The sequence below is a fragment of the Camelus bactrianus genome, chromosome 22 (assembly GCF_048773025.1).
Source record: "Camelus bactrianus isolate YW-2024 breed Bactrian camel chromosome 22, ASM4877302v1, whole genome shotgun sequence".
Classification (NCBI taxonomy): domain Eukaryota; kingdom Metazoa; phylum Chordata; class Mammalia; order Artiodactyla; family Camelidae; genus Camelus; species Camelus bactrianus.
In genome coordinates this window covers 28,220,267-28,239,483 of record NC_133560.1, presented here as the reverse complement: position 1 = coordinate 28,239,483, position 19,217 = coordinate 28,220,267, and the positions used below count along the sequence as shown (strand labels likewise).

At 53.7% G+C, this 19,217-nt stretch overlaps 1 protein-coding gene across 2 annotated transcripts; it reads right to left on the bottom strand.

The window, feature by feature from the left end:
- Window positions 1–6,340: 6,340 nt before the first annotated feature.
- LOC105078385 (ubiquitin domain-containing protein TINCR) lies at window positions 6,341–18,344 on the bottom strand. Of its 2 annotated transcripts, XM_074351023.1 has the most exons (4): window positions 17,945–18,344; window positions 9,592–10,115; window positions 7,326–7,405; window positions 7,145–7,203 (listed from the first exon to the last, which is right to left on the bottom strand). In XM_074351023.1, the coding sequence occupies exons 1-3, from the start codon at window positions 18,101–18,103 to the stop codon at window positions 7,402–7,404; spliced, it is 687 nt and encodes a 228-aa protein (XP_074207124.1). In that variant the 5' UTR covers window positions 18,104–18,344; the 3' UTR covers window positions 7,145–7,203; window positions 7,326–7,401. The 2 variants fall into 2 exon arrangements, with proteins under 2 accessions (XP_074207123.1, XP_074207124.1); XM_074351022.1 differs by lacking the exons at window positions 7,326–7,405; window positions 17,945–18,344 and adding an exon at window positions 6,341–6,374 and having other exon boundaries at window positions 7,100–7,203; window positions 9,592–9,950.
- Between the last annotated feature and the right edge of the window lie 873 nt (window positions 18,345–19,217).

Below are 19,217 nucleotides of genomic sequence, written 5' to 3'. Positions count from 1 at the left end.
AGGGCAAGTCATTGGCCGCAGGTCACTTGGCTAAGGGAAGGCAAAGGCAGGATTCAAACCCTTGACTTTGCTGAGGCGCGGTTATCGCCTCTCCCGGATCCAAAGGTAATACAGCCAGCTTCCCCCAGCTCCTCAGAGCCTTTTCTCTTGCTAAACTGGCCACATCCCATCCACCTAGGAGGAAAAACTCATGCCCCCCCCAAAAGGTCCTGCACTATCTGCCTCCGTCCCCTCCCTGCCCTCCCCTCCTCCCTCTCTCCCCTTCGCTCACTCTGCCCCAGCCACACGGGCCCCCTCGCTATTCCTCCAGCATGCCAGGCATGGTCCTGTCTCAGGGCCTTGTCACCGGAAGTTCCCTCTGCCTGGAGTGCTCTTCCCCCATCATCACTCACCTGGACCAGGGCAGTCACCTTCACCCTGGTACCCTGGCTCCCGCTCACCCCCACTCCCAGCTGAGGCCACCAGAAGGCACCTGTGAGCACCTGAGTCAGGCCCCGCCCATCCTCTGCCCACAGCCCACCTCCTTCCGGGTAAGAGCCCAAGTCCCCCACGTGACCCACAAGGCCCTGTGTGACCTGTCCCCAAGGGCAATGAGAACCGTGGAGCCACTGGTCCTGGCAAGCAATAATCATATACTCTAATTCTATACTGTCCAATATGGGAGCTACTGGTATTTCAAATGTGATTGGTTGGAACTGAGATGTTCTGTGAGTATAAAATACGTACCAGATTCTAAAGACTTGGTATGAAAAAAAGAATGTAAAATAGCTCACTAATAATTTTTTATATTGACTGCATGTTAAATTTATATCTTGGATGTACTGAGTTTAATAAAATGCAGTTTTGAAATTAATTTCACCGCTTTTTTTCCCTCTTTTTCTTCTGGCTACCAGAAAGTGTTAAATTACTGGCTTTCATGATCTGCCTAGTGACAACACTAGGCTAACTTGATGACATTTGAATTCTAAGATGCTGCAGCCTTTGCACTGCCCACCAGAGGGGCTAACTGAAGGAAAAGGAAGTTGTTCAGACAAACAGTTGATCCTTTGCGGTTGTCGTCTTAGATCAGTTCTTACAATTCATGCCTGTGTTTGCAATCTGCCATCTCGAACCACCTAAGGGAGACAGCTCTACCTCTGGGTAAAGATTCTGCCACCAACCTTGAGCCCATTTTATTCTGTCAGGGAGGTTAAAATAATTAGGTCTCCAAAGCCAGCTCGCCAGTTCTGCAGCATTTACTGGATACCCACTGGGTGCCACACACTGTCAACTTAAAGTGATTCCCCCAGTGGATAAGGATGCTTTCTCTTCCCTTTTTCCAAATGAGAAAACTGAGGCTCAGAGAGGGAAAGTCAGTTGCCCAAAGTGGCCCAGCAGAGCCAGGCTTTGCACCCAGCCCCATCTGCCTCCATGTCTTCTGGGCCTCTCCCCGCAGCCAGCTCCCTTGCAACCCCTAATAAACTCCCGAGAAGTGCTGGGCAGACACAGCAGTGAGGACACTCTTTATCTGTCCGAATCAGGCCAGCTCAGTGCAGCAGTCAATAATTAATTCTGAATTTCCCCCCATTTATCAAAGCGGCAGGAGCCAGAGTGCCTGGAATCCCAATCCCGAGCCTCTGTGCCCCTTGGCCACCTGGAGGTGGACAAAGTGGCAACAGGAACTGGGGCGGGGTGTGGGGTGCCTCATTGAGCCTGGGAAGGGAGGGTGTCCCTGGGTCCCACTCCCTTCCTCTGGGTTCTTAAATGTTGTGCGATCCAGCAGTGACCAGACCAGACCTCATCCCAGGCTTCACGGTGCCCACAGGCTAGTGGGGAAAAATAATACATTGAATGAATAATAATATAAATAATTAATGCTACAAGGGAAAAGAACAGGATACCCTGTGAATGCAAAACTGAGGGAACGTGATTGTCTAGAGTCTCCCCAAGGAAGTGACATTCAGCCTGCAAATAGGAGAATGCAAGACAAGGGGTGGGGAGAGGGTTCTCCCAATGTAGGCACAACACATGCAAAGGCCCTGTGGCAAGAAAGAGTTTCTCCCTTGTGGCAAGGGGTTAAGTGGGTCTGGAGCTCAGAGCACAAGTGAGAGGACAGTGCTGGGCCTGGAGCCATCACAGTGAGGCCAGCAGCCATCGGGGGAAGAGACAGGAAGTATCTCCGATGATGGGGGATGAGAGTGAGGCTGCTGCCACCGCAGGTGAGTCAGATGGCAGGCGACTCTGTGATTTTTTGTTTTGTTTTTTCTTACAACTGTTTTACCCTCGGAGGATTCTTTCAAACCCAGCTGGGTGCAGGGATGAGTCAGTATTTCTCTGCCAAGAAAACAGCCTCAGCCAGGCTAGCAGCTCCTGGCCCAGCCATCCTAAACACCTTCCTCCTTGGACAAGTGGGGAAACTGAGGCCCAGAGAGGGACAAGGACCACTGAAGCTCATTCAGAAGAGGACTGTGGGCCTAGCCCAGAGGAGGGGTCTCCGAGATCCCAGAGGCAACTCCCCCTCTGCCCTGCAGCTTCTGTCTCTGCTGCTAGACCTCCAACCCCATGAAGGCCCATAGCCAGGTGTCCTGGCCACCACTCTGGCCTCAGTGCCCTTCAATGATTATGGAATGCATGGACCCGGCAGCTTTTGGAAACACCCCAGGGGTCATGCTTGGGGCATCAGGGAGAAAGGGTGTCCTTTTCGAGAGGGGATATGAGAGACAGATACAGGGGTACAGAGAGAGAAACTGCCAGAGACAGAGATAGAGGCAGACAGAGAGACCCAGGTAGAGATAGAAGAGAAGCAGAGGTCCAGAGACACAGAGAGAAAGAGTGATGAACGGGAGCAGGTACCTGGAAGAGACTAAATGGGATGCAGAGACAGATGGGGGGGTGGCAGGTTCAGGACCCCCACTCACCTGTATAGGAGACATCGTGTGAATTACAAAAAGATTCCGCTTCCAGAGACCGTCTCACCCCCTCAGATGGATGCTTTTGTGCGGTGAACAACCTGGTCCACTATCTGTGGCAGCCAAAGCAGGAACTGTCTTGGTATCAAGCAGCCAGCACAGGGCCGGGCACACAGAGGGCACCTGATAAGTGTCTGTTCAACTCATGGACAGAGTTAGAGAATGCCAGAATCTGGCCTGGAGTCACAGAGAGAGAGAGGCAGAGCAGAACTGAAGCAGGAAGTCCAGACCTCTGCAGTTCCTGGCTGAGCTGCAGGTGCCTCCTCTGGGAACCACCTGGATTTACTTGACCCCCAGAAAAATTTCCCTTGAACTTCTGGGAGCACAAAGCAAGCAGGCAGCCACAGCGGGAGGTGGCCCCTCCCCAGAATGCCACGGGCCCCAGAGAGAGATGGTGGTTGCCAAGTCTCACCCGAAACTCCTCGCAGCCCAGACTTGCTCCTGGGGTGGAGCCAGGAGCCTGTGAGGCCCTGGGGGGACCAGAATTCCCCCCTTTTCATGGCCCAGAGATGGGAGGGGGCTGGCTTGAGGTCAACCAAAATAGGAGTCAAAGGGAAACCATTCCTGGCAGAGGGAACAGCTTGTGCAGAGGTCTGGAGGTGAGTGAGAGGGAAGGGAGAAGGTCAGGCTTAGGACTGAACTTCGATGGAGAGTGAAGTTCAAGGCCAAGTTATGGAGTTTGAACTTGGCTTTGTTTCCAAATACTTAATCTTTTATTCCATACACATTCAAAGATGGCCCTCTGTACCTAGTCCCAATCTGGGTGATCCTGGGGCCCCAGAGGCGACCTCTCAGACTGGGAAAACACACAGACCTCCCTGCTCTGTGGGTCAGGTGAGCCAGGAGGGATGGAGGCTGCAGGACCCAGAGGCCGGCTGGGAGAGAACTGCAGAGCCCACATGGAGGCGGAGCATTAGAGCCAGGACCTTGAAAACGTATGCCAGATGAAAAACATCAGAAAGGATATTCCGGTTAGACAATACAGAAGTCTAGAGGTGTGTGATAGTCAGGCAAGTGCTGGAACCGAGCCACGCTGGGCAGGGATGCTGCTGTCTCCAAAAGGGTCAGAGCTGGACCGGAGAGGGAGAGCGCGCTGGGGCAACAGAGGCCCAGAGGTAAGTGGAAGCATCTCTTGGAGGATCAGAAATGACTGCATGAAGAAAAGGGCTTTGGAGCTGGTGTTTTGAAGGATGAATAGGAGTTTGCAAACAGAAAAGGCAGGGCAATGTAAACTGAGCAGAGAGGCTGTGGCCTGAATTCAAGGAACATGTTGATGGAGCAGCAGGAGAAAGAAGGACATGAGGAGTAAGATCAATGTCAGATTTTGCCAGATTCAAGCCTGGCAGACTGCCGTTCAAGGCCAAGAAACCCAAGGACAGTTCCCCTTGGCTCCTCCAAGTCCTGGTGGGCCTTCTCCAGCCATTGTCATCTCTCAATCCTTGGGTCACAGGTACTGCTCACTTTGGTCCATGACAGCACTTTGTGGGGGACACTTTCCACAATGTGCCTCTGGGATCTCAGGACAGGCTTGTGCCTCTCTGTGCTCAGTTTTGCCATCTGGAAAATGGGAACGCTGAAAGCCATTTATGTTGTTTGTGTTCATCTCAAGACTGAGAGGCCTCCAACAATGTGAAGGAAGAAAAGAGGTAACAGGAAGAAAAGAAAGGAGGGAGGGAAGGAGGAAGGGAAAGGCTTTGTGCCTCTCCTCCAGACCAACACCAAAGGACAGGTCTAACATTATTATTTCAGAACATGCCAGAGCTGTCGAGGCTTAAGAAATGGGTGGTGATTTGCATGCAATTTGCATGCAATTTGCATGCGATTTGCATACTGTTTGTTAAATGTCAAAATGGTCTGAAAATGCTTTCTCCCACCCCCTACTTAAGCCAAGAAGCAAAAAAAGCCCTCCCTTTTCCTTCATCAGCGACCCCTGCCCCATGTGCTGGGACTCCTCACTTCTGGGCAGAGGCCCAAAGCAGGCAGAAGCAGGGGTCTGGGCTGCCTCCCCGCTGTGTGTCCCCAGGGCACTCAGTGCCACCTGAGGTCTCAGTTCACCAACTGCAAAAGAGAGGCCCTGCCCTAGGAGGGACCCCATGGGCCAGCACTAGGGTCTCTGGGTACCTAGCTTTGGGCGAGGCGCCAAGGGGGGATAGGAGGAACCGGAGATGGGAGGGAAGCAAAACCTGGGGGTCTCAGGGGTGAAGTGGGGGGTGACTGTCTCCTCCTCCAGTCCCCTCTCCTCTAGGCCCCGGGAGGAAAGAACAGCCCAGCAGGCCAGGCATCACCGTCCCCACCCTTTGTTAGGCAAATGCACGGTCTGAGCACGGCTCTCCCTGCGGCCACAATTTATTATCCACCTGTCCTCGCTCTGGGCCCTGCGGCCAACAAGATTCTTAATTAAAATGTTATTTCTTCCCAGGCTCCCGAGCCTCTGCCCTGTGACGCCAGCACCTGGAGCGTGAACGTGGCCGTCAAGGGCACGCAGGCCAGCCATCCCCAACCCCCAGGGTTTACGCAGAGGACCCGACGCCTTGTGGCCGCAGATCAGAGATTCAGCTGAGGTCCAACGTTCTACCTGGAGGGTCTTGTGCCCAGAATTCCTACAACACACTGACTGCAGGACCCTGCGATACCCCTACGATTCCATCAAGTCTCAGCACACTGCCGGTCACAGACCTCCCCCAGCCCCGTAATTCCCCGCCCACTCACCAGAGCCTTTCAGCTGCAACCAGGAGACCCCGTGCAGGTGGCAAAGCAGTGGGATGTAACCGGAAGTCCACTGCCACGGGGGGGGGGGGCGGGGGGGGCACGGGTGCAATGTGGGGAGGTGTTTGGGTTTGGGGGTGGGCGTGACAGTGGAGCACTGGGAGAGAGCTGGAGTCCCCCAGTCTCCATCTTTAGTCCTTCGAGGTTTTCTGTCTGGCTGCACTCCCAGCCAAGGCTGTTCACAGTAGAGGGGGCTTGTATTGGGCCAGAAGAGGACAAGGTGCCCACTGGCTGGGAAGGAGGGAATCCAAGACTTTCTGGAGGAAGCTGAATCCCAGGCGGACTGGAGCTGCAGAGAGGGGTGTGAAACGTGCTTCAGGCAGGGGGCATAGCTTGGGCAGAGGCGTGGCCCAGAGGATGTACAAGGCAGGAGGGGTGATGTCCCCAAGCTCCTCTCCTCTCCCCTCTGTGCTTCTCCTGTGACATCCTCCAGCCACTTCCCAAGGTGGCACGGTGGTTCCCACTGCAGACCAGGCACCAGAAGCCCCAAGGCAGGAGCCATGGACTCAGGACCGCACAGCGTGGCTGGAAGGCTGCCTGGGCTGGAGTAGCAACATCCTAGGTCAGTGTCAGGGACTGGGACTCCATCAGGAGTATCCCAGGCCGTGGGCGCCAGCTGGTCAGGCCATGTTTCACCGTCTACCCTGGGAGCCCAGAACCCTGGAACAGCAAGAGGGAGGGGATAAGACAATTTCAGTCCAAGCTCCTGGGAGGGTGAAACACCACCTCTCTGGCCAGTTTTCCTTCTTCGTTTTCCCCTAACAGCCCAGTGGACAGCAATACCTGCAACAAGCTCCTCCTTCCTGATGGCCCTGGTGCCCTCCAGGAGGGACCAGATGGCCCTTAGCCACAGGTAGCCCGCCATTCCTGGGGGCGGGGGGGGGGGGGTGCCTGTTTGAGCCACCTGGTGGCAGTTTCAGGAATTGCAGGCAAAGAATGCAGTTAAAACCGCCGAACTGAGGGGGAGGGTATAGCTCAAGTGGTAGAGCGCGTGCTTAGCATGCGCAAGGTCCTGGGTTCAACCCCTAGCTCCTCCTCTAAAAAATATATATAAATAAATAAACCTAAAAACCTACCAACTGAAAACCTCCGTTCATTGTAAGGAGGGGGATAACAGAGCCCAGAGAGGAGGAGCCATTTGCCCAAGGTAACACAGCAAGTCAGGGCAATACTCAGGCCAATGTGTTAGTTCAAAAGGAGGTGAGAAGGTGAAGCCAGTGACCCTGCTCCAAGGGCCAGAGGCATTGGACTGTGTGTGTGTGTTGGGGGGGGGGTGACGGTCATCAGAGATGAGTCCCTTCTCCTCTCTGGGCGTCAGCTTACCCATCTGTGGTCTCCACAATGTCTAAGGTCCCTTCCCTGTCTCAATGACGGGAGTGACTTACCCAGAGGGAGGTCAAGGCTCCCGGGAGATGCCCCCCAGCCTGCTCCTTCAGCCAGCATCTCCGGTCCCCTCGGTCATGGCTCCGTGTCCTTCAGCCTAGACTACCTGAAGGAGGGGGACAGGAAGACACAGGTTGTAGGCCAGTGCAGCCCCCACCTCGGCACTTAAGGCCTCCTAGTCTGCTCCGTGTTTGGCCAATGCATCTTCCTGCATCTGTCAGGACTCACCTCCAGCCTCAAGACCCTCTCCCTTGCTTCCAGGCATCACTAGAGCTCCAGAAAAATGTCCTGAGCAGCCCCTTCCTCACCTCGAGAGATCATACATGCAACAAACATTTACTGAGTACCTACTAATTGCCAGGCACTGAATTGGGGGACCAGCGGTGAACATGAAGGACAATACCCTCCTAGAGTTTACAGTCTAGTAGGGGAGACAGGGTGAAAAAAATTAGTAAAATAATCAGTAAAATATAGAGAAGTTGGGGGAAACATAAAGCAGGGGTGGGGGATAGTGCTGGTGGGATGCAATTTGGTCAGGAAAGACTGCACTGAGGAGGAAGCATCTGAACAAAGGCCTGAAGGAGCTGAGGGAGGGAGATGGGAAGCATTCCAAGTGGAAGGAACAGCCAGTGCAAAGGCCCTGAGGTAGGGCCATGTCTAGAGAGCTGGAAGAACAGACAGTCGACTCTATCCTAGTTCAGCCTCCACTGTCACTCCCTGGACCTCCACCCTTGTACCCACCTCCCCATCCCACAGCCTGCCCTCCCCGCAACAGCCACTAGAAGATGGCTGTGAGCACCTGTGTGTCCCCTCCCTCCGCTGCCCACAGACCTCCAGGACTCCCACCTCCCTGAGGGATAAAAGCCCAAGTCCTCAAGGCCTTGCACCACCTGCCCCTCATCCCCTCCCTGCCCTCACCTTCTCCCTCTCTCCCCCTCACTCCCTCTGCTCCAGCCACATGGGCCTCCTCGATGTTCCTCCCACATGCCAGGTCCTGCCCCAGGGCCTTTGCAAATGTTCCCTTCACCTAGAACACCCTCCTGCCCACTCTTGTTCTCTTTGTTTAACCAGCTCCTTCACATCATACCCTGAACATCACCTTCTCAGAGGGATCTCCCCCAGCCATTGTTGATGGGGTGGCAACACCCGCCTCTCTCTCCTTCCTGCACCACCTTTCTGCCTCTTTCCACAGCGCTTATCACAACCTGACATTCTAACGTATTTACTTGGTTCCTTGTCTGTCTCACCCACTGGACTGACTGTGGGCTCCATGAGAGCAGGCCTGGTCTGTCTGGGTCACTGCTAGGTTCCTGTGTCCAGCACACAGTGGGCACTCAATAAATGCTTATTGTGTATTGAACATTGATTGTGTGAATGCCTGTGTGCCGCCCAGCTGCTAGGCTTGGTCTGGCCATTCCCAGTCCCAAGCCCCAAACCCCCATCAGTCACCATCCCACCACCACACAAGAGAGCTGGGGGCCCTCCCGCCCCACCTCCAGCCTCCAGGACTGGCATCTGAGACCCCTGCTCCTCATAAGCCCCAGGGTTACATTTACAGCTCCACTCCCTCCCCTGCCCAGCACCTCCATGAAGGCATCCAGGGCTCTGGGGCCAGCTCCTACCCACCTCCACCATCTCACTGTCCCTCTCACCAAGCACCGGCCTCCACCATTTTCCCAGGGTGCCCCAGGGGAAATGGCCTAGCTGCCCTTCTCTGCAGACCCCTCCTTGGGCTGGGGGACCCACTCATCTTGGGTCACCTTGGCCAGGGGACCTCTTTGGGTACCCCGGATGGCCAGGTCAGAGTGTGGGCAGCAAGTGTCAGGATGGGATTGTGGGAAAGGGAGGGGTAGTGGGGGAGATGGATGAACAGAGAGAAGAAAGAGAGACAGACACACGGAAAAACAGCAGAGGCAGAAATGGACAGAGACACAGAGAGACAGAGATGGAGACAAAGAGAGACAGATATAGAGAGACAGAGACAGAAAGAATGAAAGAAAATAAACAGGGACAGTGTCACTGAGAGGGAGAGACGGGAGAGAGAGATCATGGGAAAGATGGGGAGATCAGGGAGAGGCGACAGAGCAGAGAGGAGAAAGCCGGCAGGGGAATCCAGCTACCCTCCCAGCCTCCCTGAGGGCCTGCCCTCCTCCATCCTTCTCTCCCAGCCGGTTCTCACAATCAGCGGCGCTTGGGGGTGAGGGGAAGGGAAGGCGGCATACACAGCCAGGAGAAGGGCCCTCAGTCCACCCTTGGGCAGCCATGCCACCCACCCCACCCTGACCCCAGCCAGGCCCTCCTGTGCCTCCCCAGGCTCCGCCCGTCCTGACCCATCTCCCACCCAACCGCGACCCCAGCTAGGCTCCCCTGTGCTCCACCGTTTCCCCCCAACCCTGATTGACCCCCCTACCCGGAGCGCCGGCCAGGCTCCCCTGTGCCACCCTCCCCAGCCCTGGCTCCCAGGTCGCCCCCCCCCGGCCCCGCCCGCGGCCACCTGGGGTCGCTGACGAGCAGCAGCACCGAGCCGTCCTGCAGGCGCACGTCGCGCACCGTCTGGTGGTCGTCCAGCCGCCGCGCGTTGTAGTAGAAGGTGCGCTTCCAGGAGGACACGCCCTGGCCCACGAGCTGGGCGCGCAGGTCGCTGAGCGTGTCCCGCGGCCGCACGGTGAGCGGCAGCAGCAGCGCCTCGTCCGCCAGGTGCACCTTGATGTGGTAGCGCTTCCAGCGCGACAGGCCCCGCCGCAGCCCCTCCATGGCGCCCGCCGGGCGCTCGGACCCGGCCCGGGCCCCGCGCGCGCCCTCCGCACCCGCCCGACCGGCCCGGCCGCCCGCCCCCGCAGCGCCCGCGCCCGGCCCGCCCGGGCGCGCCCTGCTCGCAGGAGGGAGGCCCCGCGAGGGCGGGGCGCGGGGGGCGCGGGCCCGCGGGTCCCTGGTCCCCACCCGCAGGCGCCTCTTCGTTAAGGTCCAGGTGTACGAAGTGCCTAGGGCGCGCCGGGCGGATGGAGGCTCCCCGGATGCCTGCGAACAAAACGCACAGAAAGGAGCCACATCCTAAAGATAAATATGTACGTGCACAGTGCATCTGATCCTGGGAGGTGCCAGGGAGGGGCCAGAAGAGGAGGAGGGTCGGAGACTGGCCGACTATTTTAGACAGAGATCAAGGTCAAGGGAGGCCTCTGTGAGGAGGTGGCATTTGAATGGAGATTGAAGGAGGAGTGGCCAGCCACTCTAAGGGTCTTGATCAAGAGTACCCAGGCTAACATGGGAACAGCCCGTGCAAAAGCCCTGGGGCAGGACAGGGTCTGACTGTTGGAGGAATAGTGAGGAGGTCCCTATGGCTGGAGCCTAGTAGAGCTTAGAAGGGGAGAGAGGGAGGGGGTGAGGGTAGGGAGGGGATGGGGCAGGTCATGAAGGGCCTCTTGGGCCTCGGAGAGAACTTTTACTCCGAGGGAGGTGGGAGCCCTGGAGGGAAGTAACTGATGTTTGTATTTGTCACTCGTGTATTTGATACTCATTTAGTCCCTTATTTCCTTCAAGACATATTCAACCAGCACCTATTCTGTGTCCAGGCTGGGCTAGGCAATGCTGGGCGCCAGAGAAATCTCAGCCTAGGCCCTCAAGGGTCACCCAGTTGAGGGTGGGGGACACAGAGCTGGACATAGACACTCCCAGTCCTATGTGGTCAGGGCTTGAGTAGTAGGAGAGATCCCAGGCTGGGAAAGGTCAGTAGGTGGAGATGGCTCCCCAGGTTGGTGGGCATTGGAACCCTAGGGCTTTGCAGATAAATAGGAGTTCAACACTCCCACCAAGGAGGTACCTGCCCATGGTCACCAACTAGATAGGTCACTGTGTGCCTAGTGGGGAGAAGCAGGAGTCAAGGCTTGTGGCCAGTGGCAGTCAGGGGAGGCTTGAGAACAGGGGATCACCTACCCCCAATTCCATGCCATTTCCCCCCATCCTTGCAACCCCTGCAGGCCCTGCCAGCCTCTTCAGTCTTACTTATCCAATCACCCTCTTCCTGAACCTTCCTTGATTACTGCCTGCCCCTACCACTGACATACCTGCTAGGACAGGACTGACTGGTTCTAGGTATCTAGGATGTTGACTTGACCTCAGCGATTCAAAGTGAGTACTTAGAAGCCAGTGACAATGGAGCTCACTGGGGACTCCCCTTTCAGCAGTGGCTGAGGGTTGGGGGAGGGAGGCTGAGGCCAGAACAGGGCAAGAGCTCTAATCCTGACCTGGAAACTTGGAAGTTCCTGGGGAAGGAACTTAAGCTCCCTGGGCCTCAATGTCCCCATCTATCCAACGGGGCTGTTATGAGGTACAAATTACTGCAGGTAAGTCCTTAGGAATGTTCCTGAAGCGTAGTCACTGGCTAATTGGACTCTTCAAAGAAAAGCAAATAAAAACAAAAATAACAAACAGGAAAAAAAAAAAACCCACCTGCTAAGTGACAGATGGGCTCCCAGGGACTTGATTGAAAGAAAAACAAAAGCAGAAGAAAGAAAGATTACCTGAATTTTCATATGACACTATTATCTCCCATTTTACAGATGAGTAAAGTGAGGCACAGAGAGGATGACTTCCCTGAGGACAAACAGTGAAAAATGGCAGAGCCAGGATTTGAACCCTAGTCACCCAGCTGATGCAGCTTCTTATACAAACATCAGATTCCAAATGGAAATTTTATTTATTTTCTTTTTTGGGGAGGGTAATTTGTCTATTTATTTCAATGGAGGTACTGGTGATTGAACCTAGGACCTCGTGCATGCTAAGCACATGCTCTACCACTAGAGCTATCTCCCCTCTTCCCCAGATGGACATTTTAAAGGTGGCTAAGAGCAAAACAGATTCCAGATGGATCACTGCCCCTCCACCAGCAAAAAAAGAAAGAAAATAAAAAACAAAAAAGAGAGAGTAACTGTTAAACTACTAGAAGAAAACATAGAAGTTAAAAATAATAATAATAATCCCAGTGTATTGAAGTGTGACATTATACCTTTAATGATTTAAAAGATTAATAACTGACTACAAACAAATATAAAATTCCTGTATTCCACACACTCACACAAATACTAGAAGGTCAATAGACAAAATCAGGGAAACTTTTCCAAGACATAATAGACAAAAGGCTGATTTCTTTAATATGTAAAAAGCTTCCAGAAATCAATAAGGACCAACAACCCAATAGGAAAAGAGTCAAAAGACATGAACAGTTTCCCAAAAGGAAATACCAGTGTCTTCTAGGCACATGAAAGGGAGTTCAATCTCACTCACAGTAAGCTAAACATAAAATAAGCTACCATGAAATACCTTTTTTAAAAAAAATCTATCTGGTTGCTAAGGATGAAAAAGTTTGATGTTCCACCATGTTTCTGGGGTTCTGGGGAACAAGCAATCTCATGCATTGGGGTTCAGAGTGTGAAATGGCCTTATCTCCCTGATAATAGCTGTTGGAATGAGAAGCTGTTATATTCCTTCTGGGAATGTCTCCACATGCCCGAGGACAGATTAAAGCACAGCACACATGATGAGCAATTTACATGTAATCCACAAGGCTGACCTCACTGAACAAAGGAGGGAAACTGAGGCCCAGAGGAGGGGAAGGAACAGAATGAGGACCTAGGCTGGAGTGCACTCTCTCCAGGGAAGGTGGGCAGGCTGGCTTTACCTGCAGGACCCGGTCACCACGGCCCCAGCCACCTCCCTCGTCAGGCTAAGCTCCCGGTCTCCAGAAGCACACCTGTTGGCGTGTAGAACAGGTCTGAGCAAGGCCCAGGGACACTTGGCTTTAACATATGGAGGCCATGCTGGCCACTCAGAGCCCTGTGAGTGCTGGGTGCCAGTTCCAATTAATTCTGACTTTCTCATTAAGCCAGGAAAAGCCAGGTGGCTGCGGGCAGTAGGCCCTCTGCCTGGGCCGCTGGATTAAAGGGATCAAGGTTTCTGCCTCGAGACACTGTATTATCTGTCACAGGCAATTATGGAAGACCCAGGTGGACAGTGACAAGCTTGGAGTATCCCTGAGTTCTGGAGCCTGGGAGGCTCAGAATTGTGGGATCTCTGAAACTGTGGATTCCTGGAATCTTGGAGTGCCCAGTGTTCTAGGCCCTCAGAATAGGAGCCCCTCCTCCTGAACATTCTAGAATCCTAGAGCCTGGGTCCTGAGTGGCAGTCAACACATCACTCCTGGCTGTCTTGGAGGAAAAGGATGTTGGGTCAGAACACATGGGGCATCAGAGGCAGAAGGGAGAAGTGCGGGTGGAGGCGCGCAGGCAGGTAGGAAGGGAGTGTGGGTTCTATGTCAGCTTGCCCTTGCCAGTAACATACCCACTGAACTTGGCATTGCCAAATTCTGGAATCACAAAGAAAGAGATCCCATTTCTCAGATGAGAACACTGAGGCTTGGAGAGGGAAATCACTTCCCCAAAGCCACACCTGAAGGTTTGAACAGAGCCCCCTGGAACACAGGAGTGAGTTAACAGAAGGGCTCCGGCTACCTCTCTACCTGGGGGTGTTAACAAAAAAGGAGAATGCGGTTCTTGGGGGTTGCTTTGGAAAGGGCATGGGGAGGAGTTTGGATTTGCAACTAAGGGCAATGGGAGCCATAGGAGGGTTTGAAACAAGGGAGCGGCATGATCTAATTTATATGTTAGAAGTGTCCTGACAGTGCTGACATTTCAGAAGATGGATACATTGATCCTTAGCTGAGAAAGGCTGTGTCTCAGGTCAGAATGCTCTCTTCCTCGCTACCACATCTTGGTCCCACCTATCCCCCTCCACCAACATTTCATAAGGAATTCATTTCTAGGCTGTCTGGCAAATGAGGGCTCATTGTGGTTCCTGTTGGTAAATTGTGTTATTCTAGTTTAGCTCTATTAGAAACAAAGACTATTTGGCATTAAGATTTTTAAGGTGGTATCCTTCATATATGAAGAGTGGTAAGAAATAAATGAGAATAGAGCAACATATGCAAAGAACACAGATGCCACTTTGAACACACACAAGACATAGACAGGAAATTGTGGGGGGAAAAGAAAGACTCACATGAAAAAGTGTTTAACCACTCTAGAATTTCCACTCTAATATTCAACAACAAGATCTGATTGTATGAGATTCTGTGAAGGCACAAGGCAATGGACACTGTGTCTGTTACTGTGTAAACTAGTATCATCTTTCTGGAAGGGAAAATGGCAATATATCTTTAAAGCTCACTGATAGATAATAACTAGTTGTAATGCCTCACGTTTGTTGAATAACAAATCAACTTCATTTATTGTGTTTGACCCACCAGAACAGAAACTCTGCTAGGGCAGGCATTTTTGTCTGTTTTGTTCACTTCCGAGACCCTGGTGTCTAGAACAGCTGCTGGCTCTGATTTGTATACCCAGCAAGATCTAATCTACTCATTTTTCTGTACACTGAGGTTTGAGAACCACTGGGCTAGACTAAAAGGGAAGTTTTTGTGCAGGCAGATACCTGAGCATCCACCTGTTTGGGTCTTTAAGACTACCCTCAAATCCCTAGTGGAAGTAGAGAATTCTCAGGGGCTCCCACTGACGTATGGGTTAATGTATGTTCTTGTAGTTATAAGGATCAAATGAGATGATTTCTGACACTTACTGAGTCCTTAGGCTGTGCCAGGCAGCATTCAAAGAGATTTACAAACCTCAACTAACTTAATCACTTAAGAGCAATGCTATGAGTTTGGTGTTACTATCAGGCCCATTTACAGATGAGGAAACTGAGTCCATAGCATGAAAGCAGCACCCTAGCTGGGGCCTGGCACAAAGTAGGTGCTTAGGTTTAGCAGAACCTAAATCTTGCTCAGTCAGCTCCGTGAACACCCATCCTTGTCTCTCCAGGGAGCATGTCCTCTGTTGTCCCAGGAGAGACCCTTGGTACCAGTAAGGCTCTGTAAATGTTTTAGTTCTTGAATTTCTTGGTCAATTCCTTGCAGAGCTGCGGGGAAGCTGAGCGAAGAGGACAGTGGCAGATTTCTAGGGGCATGGAGACACAAGACACACAGAGTCACCCCTCCCGCCCAGACACACACAGGGACAAATGCAGAGACATACACACACACACACCCTTGAGACACACACAGACTGGCGAGATACACACCCCAAGACAAAAACAGACATGCCAACTTCAAAACAGACTCACAGACACCCATACACACAAGCACAGCACCAACACCCCACTACGACAAGCACAGGGGACACACATAGGGCCTTGGCCAGGGGTGGCCAGGTTATGGGGGATCTGGACACTCCTGATCCCAGCGGAAGCCCTGACTCCAGCCTCCACCCTCATCTCCACCCTGGGACCAAAGGCCTCCTGCTAAGGCGACAGTGGACTGATAGGGAACCGCAGGGGCCAGACGGGTCAGCTGTGGTGCACAGCGTGGCTCTCTGGCGCCACCCGGTGGGCACGGCGGGCAGGGGGCACAGCAGCCTCCGCAGATCAACATCTCCGCGGGTCTCTGTGTGCATCTGTGTCTGCTTTTGTCTCCGTTTAATCTGCGTGTCTGTTTCTCTGTGTCTCAGTCTCTCTGTGAGTTTCTCCTTTTCCTTCTGTGTCTGTCCTTCTCTCTGCTGCTGTCTCTCCTCTGTCTCCCCATCTCTGTCTTTTTCTCCCTCCCTCTCTCCCACTCTTCCCCCACCTTCCCTTCCACAACTGAGCCGGGCCCCCCTCATTAGCCGCACCCCTGCGCCCTGTCCTCCGATGGCATCTGGGCACTTCCTGCCACCCATGGGCTGCCACTGTGACTCAGTCCAGGTGGGGCGTGATGACCAACCTCATCAGCTTTGCTAGCCGACCCGCTCCCACCTCCTACATTCTGATCTTTGGGGCAGAGACCCCATGCCTGGAGGCTGCACCTACTCTATGCTGGCTTCCCCTGCTGTGCCTCTGTCCAGATAGAGCCTGGCTCGTGAGCCCACCGTGGCTTTGCCCCTTCCCCAGGGCTGGCTGCTGCTGGCTTCCTGGAGGTGGGAAGTGCTGGTTGCATGGACAGAGGGTGAAGGGACATTGAGGTTTGGACTCCCAAGCAAGGGGGTTCCAAAGAGAGACAGTGATGGAGGTCACCCTTGAACCCTGCTAGGAGGCTGGGGACACCCTCCTATCAACCTGCCATGGTCCCCCCATCACCTGTGGGCTGGAAGCCTGACCCCTGACCCACCAGGGACCTCAGAGGAGGTCACTCTGACCCCAAGTCACCCACATTCCTGCTTGCTTAGTCCCTCCAAGGTGTCACGCCCATTCCTTCCTGGAGGCTCCAGCACATTCTGTTCCCTCTCCTGGAATGCCCTTCCAGTCACCTCCTTCAGGAAGCCAGGCTCACCTCACCTTCTGCTTGAAACCCTTTCCTGGGCTCCAGAGAGCAGGTCTGTCTTGGTCATGGTCACTGCTGTGTCCCTGGCAGAACGTCCCAACTTGCTTTGCTGCAAGTGCAGGCCTTGGTCTAATGGGCTGCTTGCCGCTCTGTGCCCCATGTTCTCAGGGACAGGAGCTGAGGGGACTTTTTCTGGGCCACCTGTGAAAGCTGCCCCGCTGGGTGTCATTTCAGCCGAGTCTGTAAATATTTGGACTGCCGTGGCCGGCAGCATCTAGGCGAGGGGAAGCTTCAGTACGTTTTATGAGCCTCCCCGTGGGGGCCCAAAGCGAGGCTTCCATGGCTGGGTATGTGGGGCGCCCAGCAGTTTCCTGGCTGGTTCGCACGAGGTGGGTTATGACTGCGAGACTGGAAGCAGCCGCCAGACACCAGCAGCAGCTGCCGGTACTTCACCCCGCAGTGGGCAGCTTTCCAGAGGCCCAGGCAGGGCTTCTTGTTTTAGAAACTGCTAATGCGACGTTATAGATCACAGCCATGGTGGGAGTGGAGGCCTAGGGGACCCCCGTTCCCGAGTCCGAAGGTCCACACTTAATCCTTAGGGGGAGGGATTTCTGGCAAGGAGGCAGGAGGCTCGGGTTTAGACCTGGCCCTTTCAGAAGAGTTAATAGCAGCCACCAGCATTGGCTACGCACCTGCTCTATGCTGGGTGCTGTGCAAAGCACTTCAAATGCACCATCTCACTGCATCCTCGGAAACCACCCTGCCCGTTTTATGATGAGAAAACCGAGGTGTTCAAAATAACCAGCTCAAGGTCATCCAGGTGGAGAAGAGCTGGGATTTTTTTATTCTCCCGCCTGGCTTGGCCTCACGTAAGTTACCCAGCCCTCATGGAGGCCTCCCCCGAAAGGGCCACGGTGACAATCTGCCCGGGAAATCACTTCTCAACAGTCAGTATCCCAGGAGTGACTGGAGGTAGGGCCTGAATCAGATCAGTAGGTCTGAGTTGGGGCCTGGGAACCTGCATTTTAAACAAGCACCTCCCTCCACCCCCAGGGAGCTCTTGTTAGGGCTGTTCCTCAGGCCTTCCTCAGAACAGCAGCCTTAGCACTGCACGCATCCAAACGTGTTTGCAGCGCTCCCTCTGAGTCTCAGCAGGGATCGTCTGCCACGTGGCGTTTCCTGAAGACACCACGACACGCAAGGATCCGGCGTCCTCATCAGACATTCTAAACTATGGGCGTTTTCTACCTGGTCCTGGAAGCCCCAAGAAGCCCCTACCAGGGCCAGGCGATTTCCAGACAGCAAACAAGTCACCTGAGAGGGCCTTTCACATGCAGACCAGCCAGTTCAGAGCCCACGCCCCAAACCCCTCCTCTGTGGGGCTCTCACACTCTAGGGCGGGGGGCACCATCCCTGGCCCTCATCACCCCAGGGCCGGGTGGCAGGCAACGAGGGCCAGTATCTCTGGACTCCATCACTCACACTAGCCCATCCCCAGCCTGCTTACCTGTTCCTTCCCGTGGAAACCGCAGTAAAGGCTCTGGCCCACGTCCCCCCACCTCCCTCTGACTGACCCTGGCGCTTCTCCGTGTTGCCCCGCATGGCACGGGTTTCCTCCCCCTGCCCTTGGGCAATGAAACAAAAACATGTTTTCAGTGGCAGTCATCTCCTGATCTGTGGGTCTCAGCACATCTGAGTAATAATAAAACCTAAGAGAGAATGAATGCCTGCCCCGGTGATGTTTACATTCCAGGGGAGGGTGTGGGCCATATGCTAGGACAACAGGTGGGTGTGACAGTGACAGGGTAGGAGGGGAGTGGTCAGGGGAGACCAGAGGAGGAGGCGGGATCTGAGCCCCAACCTGCGAGATGAGAAGGAGCCGTCCGCCTGGTCATGGGCCTGACAGCATGAGGGACATACTGAGTTACTCTCGGGGCCCATTCTAAAGGGTAGATACACACGCAAAATCATGTAGACAGTGATCTCCGAGACTGGCTTGCCCACAGCCGCTCAAAGCAACTGTCACTTTACCAACGTGTGACCTCATTCTGAGGCTCCTGGGATGGCCAACGAGGAGGAGGCACCGAGGAGGAGGTCCAGCCTCTCCTGGGCTCTGACCCTGCATCTCTGCTCAGCCTTCCCAGGAGTGGAGTCTGCTTCCCTGAGAAGCTGTGACTGGGCATGTCTGGGTTTGGGGACGCTGTGGCTGTATTTTTTTTTAAATCAAATGTCCTTTTTATAACATTGTGTTTGAAATTATTTGACTAAGAGTAACGTGTGCAATTTAAGATTGGCAATCATCGTGCAGGCTTGGGAATTCCTGCAAAGTGAGAAAATTTAACCTAGGAGCTGTTTTGAAATGTAATGATATCTTTATGAATACAAAATTTCAGCAGTTGATGAAGCTGACACATTGTTGTAGATGTAGAGACATTTGATAAGGTATTCATTCCAATTCCGCATTTTCTTTCTGGATTTTTGGAGCTGATAATTTCTTCCGTTCTCCTCTCTAGACCTCAAAATATTTCATGGGTCTCCTGTAAAGCATGAGCACCCTAGGCCCTCTGCCTGTGGGCGTCCTGATGCCTGTCAACATTTATTGAGCACTTCCTGTAAGCAAGGAGCAATTCTGAGCCTTTTATGTGTATTAACTAATTAAATCTTTGCAAAGACCCCCTCTGGTAAATACTATCATCGTTCCCTTCTTCCAGGCAAGAAACCAAAGTAGACAGGAACTATTAACTCCTCATGGGCTGACAGATAGGTTGGATTCCAAGCTG

Excerpts from the sequence above, each read along its gene's own strand:
- LOC105078385 (XM_074351023.1), bottom strand. The coding sequence starts at position 18,103 with ATGACTGCCACTGAAAACATGTTTTTGTTTCATTGCCCAAGGGCAGGG. Across the intron at positions 10,116-17,944 it reads GTTTCCACGGGAAGGAACAG|GCATCCGGGGAGCCTCCATC; the intron begins GTAAGCAGGCTG and ends TTTTGTTCGCAG.